The sequence below is a fragment of the Histoplasma capsulatum genome, genomic scaffold (assembly GCF_000149585.1).
Source record: "Histoplasma capsulatum NAm1 scaffold_14 genomic scaffold, whole genome shotgun sequence".
NCBI classification, from domain to species: Eukaryota; Fungi; Ascomycota; class Eurotiomycetes; order Onygenales; family Ajellomycetaceae; genus Histoplasma; species Histoplasma mississippiense.
Genome location: NW_001813969.1, coordinates 88,693 through 91,046, shown reverse-complemented (window position 1 = coordinate 91,046; position 2,354 = coordinate 88,693). Strand labels below are relative to the sequence as shown.

The following is a 2,354-nucleotide window of genomic DNA, read 5'->3' as shown; positions in this document are numbered from 1 at the left end:
TGGGTCCATTACGACCCCGGTGGGTAAATGTTCCGGCCCGTCCCTTGACAAACTCATTATGAATCATTCGGCCCGATTAACCTGGCGGGTGGATTCGTGTCCCGCCACTTATTCTAACTGTCTGCTCAGCCTCCGTTACGCTATAAGAATTTCTCCGTTTTGCAACTGCCGGTTCTGGAGTTCCACCTCCGCTCGCATTTCCGCAAAAGCTGTTTCGAAAGCAGATTCATCAAATATTGCTTTCTTCCTCATGACGCTGAAAATGGGATTGGGATTCATCTTGGTGCACTGGGTAGTCGTCCAAGACACCAAAACCCACCCCCCCTAGAGCTGGACCGTATCTAAAAGGCGCCTGAGGTATTTGTATTTGGGCTGCTTCTGTTTGGGGTGTTTGAAAAGTGTTCTGCAAAATTTCATTCTGCCAGCTGCTAGAAGAGGATTCCGCGCGAAATTGTTGAGGAGGTACATGTTGAGCCGGACCCGATATTTGTAGATTTTGGAAATCCGACGCCCATCCAGAATTCTCTGTATGATTGAAAGCCAAATGTTGTGGTGCTGGTCCCAAAATTGATGCAGGATTTTGGATATCAGAGAGTGGAGCGCCGGAAACACCCGCTTCAAAGTCGTTGAAATCTCGGTCTAGAATACCTTCATTATGATTTTGTGACCGGAAGCCCTACATAATCAGTATTATGCAAATTCAATTATCTGGTTCAAAACTAGGAGGACATACTTGAGCAGGCGAGTGGCGAGAAAGAATACGGTCTTGTTGAAGTGTTCTATCTACAGATGTATGTTTCTGGAAGCTCTGTAGAGCATTCGAAGGACCGCACAGCGCATCTGCCATGGTGCCGTGACTTGGCAAAAAAAATTAAAAAGAAAAACCAAGAAAAACCGTGCTGAACTGAGCGTGCATAGATGGGAGGGAGAAGCAAAAGGAAAAAGGAAAAGAGTCGGGCCTGGCAGGTATGAAGATATCAGATGCCTCTCGCGCCCAGTAACCAAGGTGATGCGATGGATATTATGCCTTCAATAGACATATACGATACCCTAGGGTATGTAAATATATATGCTCCTAGGATCTTGACCCTTTAGTATTGACTGTAAATATCTGTATATCTGGATATGGACAATGATGTCCAAGTAGCGGAAGGAAGAAGAGCGAGGGACAATGAACAGCGGGCCGAGGCAAACTCACGTGGGATTGACGGCTCTGCTCTAGTTCCGAAAAAGGAATTGTTTAGCGCCGCGTCTAGTTGGCGGTAGCCTAGCCGTAATAGCCGCCGACCATTGAACAACAGAGAGTGGCATAACTATACTAGGAGTGTTTATACATTGTGTATTCCAGATTGAAATTCTGCCCTGTCCAGCCATTTTATGTGACATCTAAAATGGTAAATATTTCTTCCCCTCTTGTCCCAGTTTTTATCTGGTGCTTCTCTAACCTCCTCTCTAGGCGCAAGTTATAACGAATTCTGGCCACGATGACATGATTGTATGTCCCTGCTCCCCAGCAAGCCTTATCTTCTCCCCTCCCCCTCGACGATCAGGCAGCCCATCTCTAACATATTGCCCGTCCATAGCATGATGCAGCTTTAGACTATTACGGTCGCAGACTAGCAACATGTTCGTCAGACAAAACAATTAAGATCTTCGAAGTGGAAGGTGACTCCCACAGGCTGCTCGAGACACTGAAAGGGTATAGACCTCGCTTCCCCTAGCTTTGCGACTGATTGACACCACCAATTACTAAAAAAATAAATATTGTGTTTTTTCTTCAAAAGCCACGAGGGAGCAGTATGGTGTATTGCATGGGTTCGTATAGCCTCTTCAGGGAGCCACTTTGCTTTAGACACCCAAACCTAACCCTGTAGCAAGGCACATCCCAAATTCGGAACAATCTTAGCCTCCTCCTCCTACGACGGCAAAGTCCTTATTTGGCGCGAACAAGCTCCTAGCACCGCCTCTGCCTCCACCGCCAGCACCTGGACAAAAGTTTTTGATTTCTCCCTGCACACTGCCTCCGTCAACGGCATCTCCTGGGCTCCGCACGAGAGTGGCTGCCTGCTCGCCTGTGCCTCCTCCGACGGCAACGTCAGCGTACTTGAATTCAGCGACAATAGCTGGACGCACCAACTGTTCCACGCGCATGGCATGGGTGTCAATTCCGTCAGCTGGGCGCCCTCTGCCGCTCCTGGTTCCATCATCAGCACGACCCCAAGCCCCGGACAGCTACGCAGGTTTGTAACGGGCGGGAGTGATAACCTTGTTAAGATATGGGAGTATAAGTATGTTGTCTTGCAATTCTCTATTGATTTATCACAACCTGCATTGCTCAAAGATTGCATACCATG

The 2,354-nt window shown here is 47.8% G+C and overlaps 2 protein-coding genes across 2 annotated transcripts in view; one reads left to right on the top strand and one right to left on the bottom strand.

Moving 5' to 3' along the window:
* Positions 1–229: 229 nt before the first annotated feature.
* HCAG_08939 (predicted protein) lies at positions 230–847 on the bottom strand (the record flags this gene model as incomplete). Its single annotated transcript, XM_001536054.1, has 2 exons — positions 230–676; positions 734–847. The coding sequence occupies 2 exons, from the start codon at positions 845–847 to the stop codon at positions 230–232; spliced, it is 561 nt and encodes a 186-aa protein (XP_001536104.1).
* A 134-nt stretch (positions 848–981) lies between these two features.
* HCAG_08938 (protein transport protein SEC13) overlaps positions 982–2,354 on the top strand; it is a gene marked incomplete at both ends in the record, with an annotated part of 1,839 nt that continues 466 nt past the window's right edge. Inside the window, 5 exons of the mRNA XM_001536053.1 lie at positions 982–1,059; positions 1,457–1,495; positions 1,584–1,699; positions 1,785–1,815; positions 1,907–2,240. Of these exons, the coding sequence (XP_001536103.1) occupies positions 982–1,059; positions 1,457–1,495; positions 1,584–1,699; positions 1,785–1,815; positions 1,907–2,240 (598 nt within the window). The remainder of the gene's footprint in view (positions 1,060–1,456; positions 1,496–1,583; positions 1,700–1,784; positions 1,816–1,906; positions 2,241–2,354) is intronic.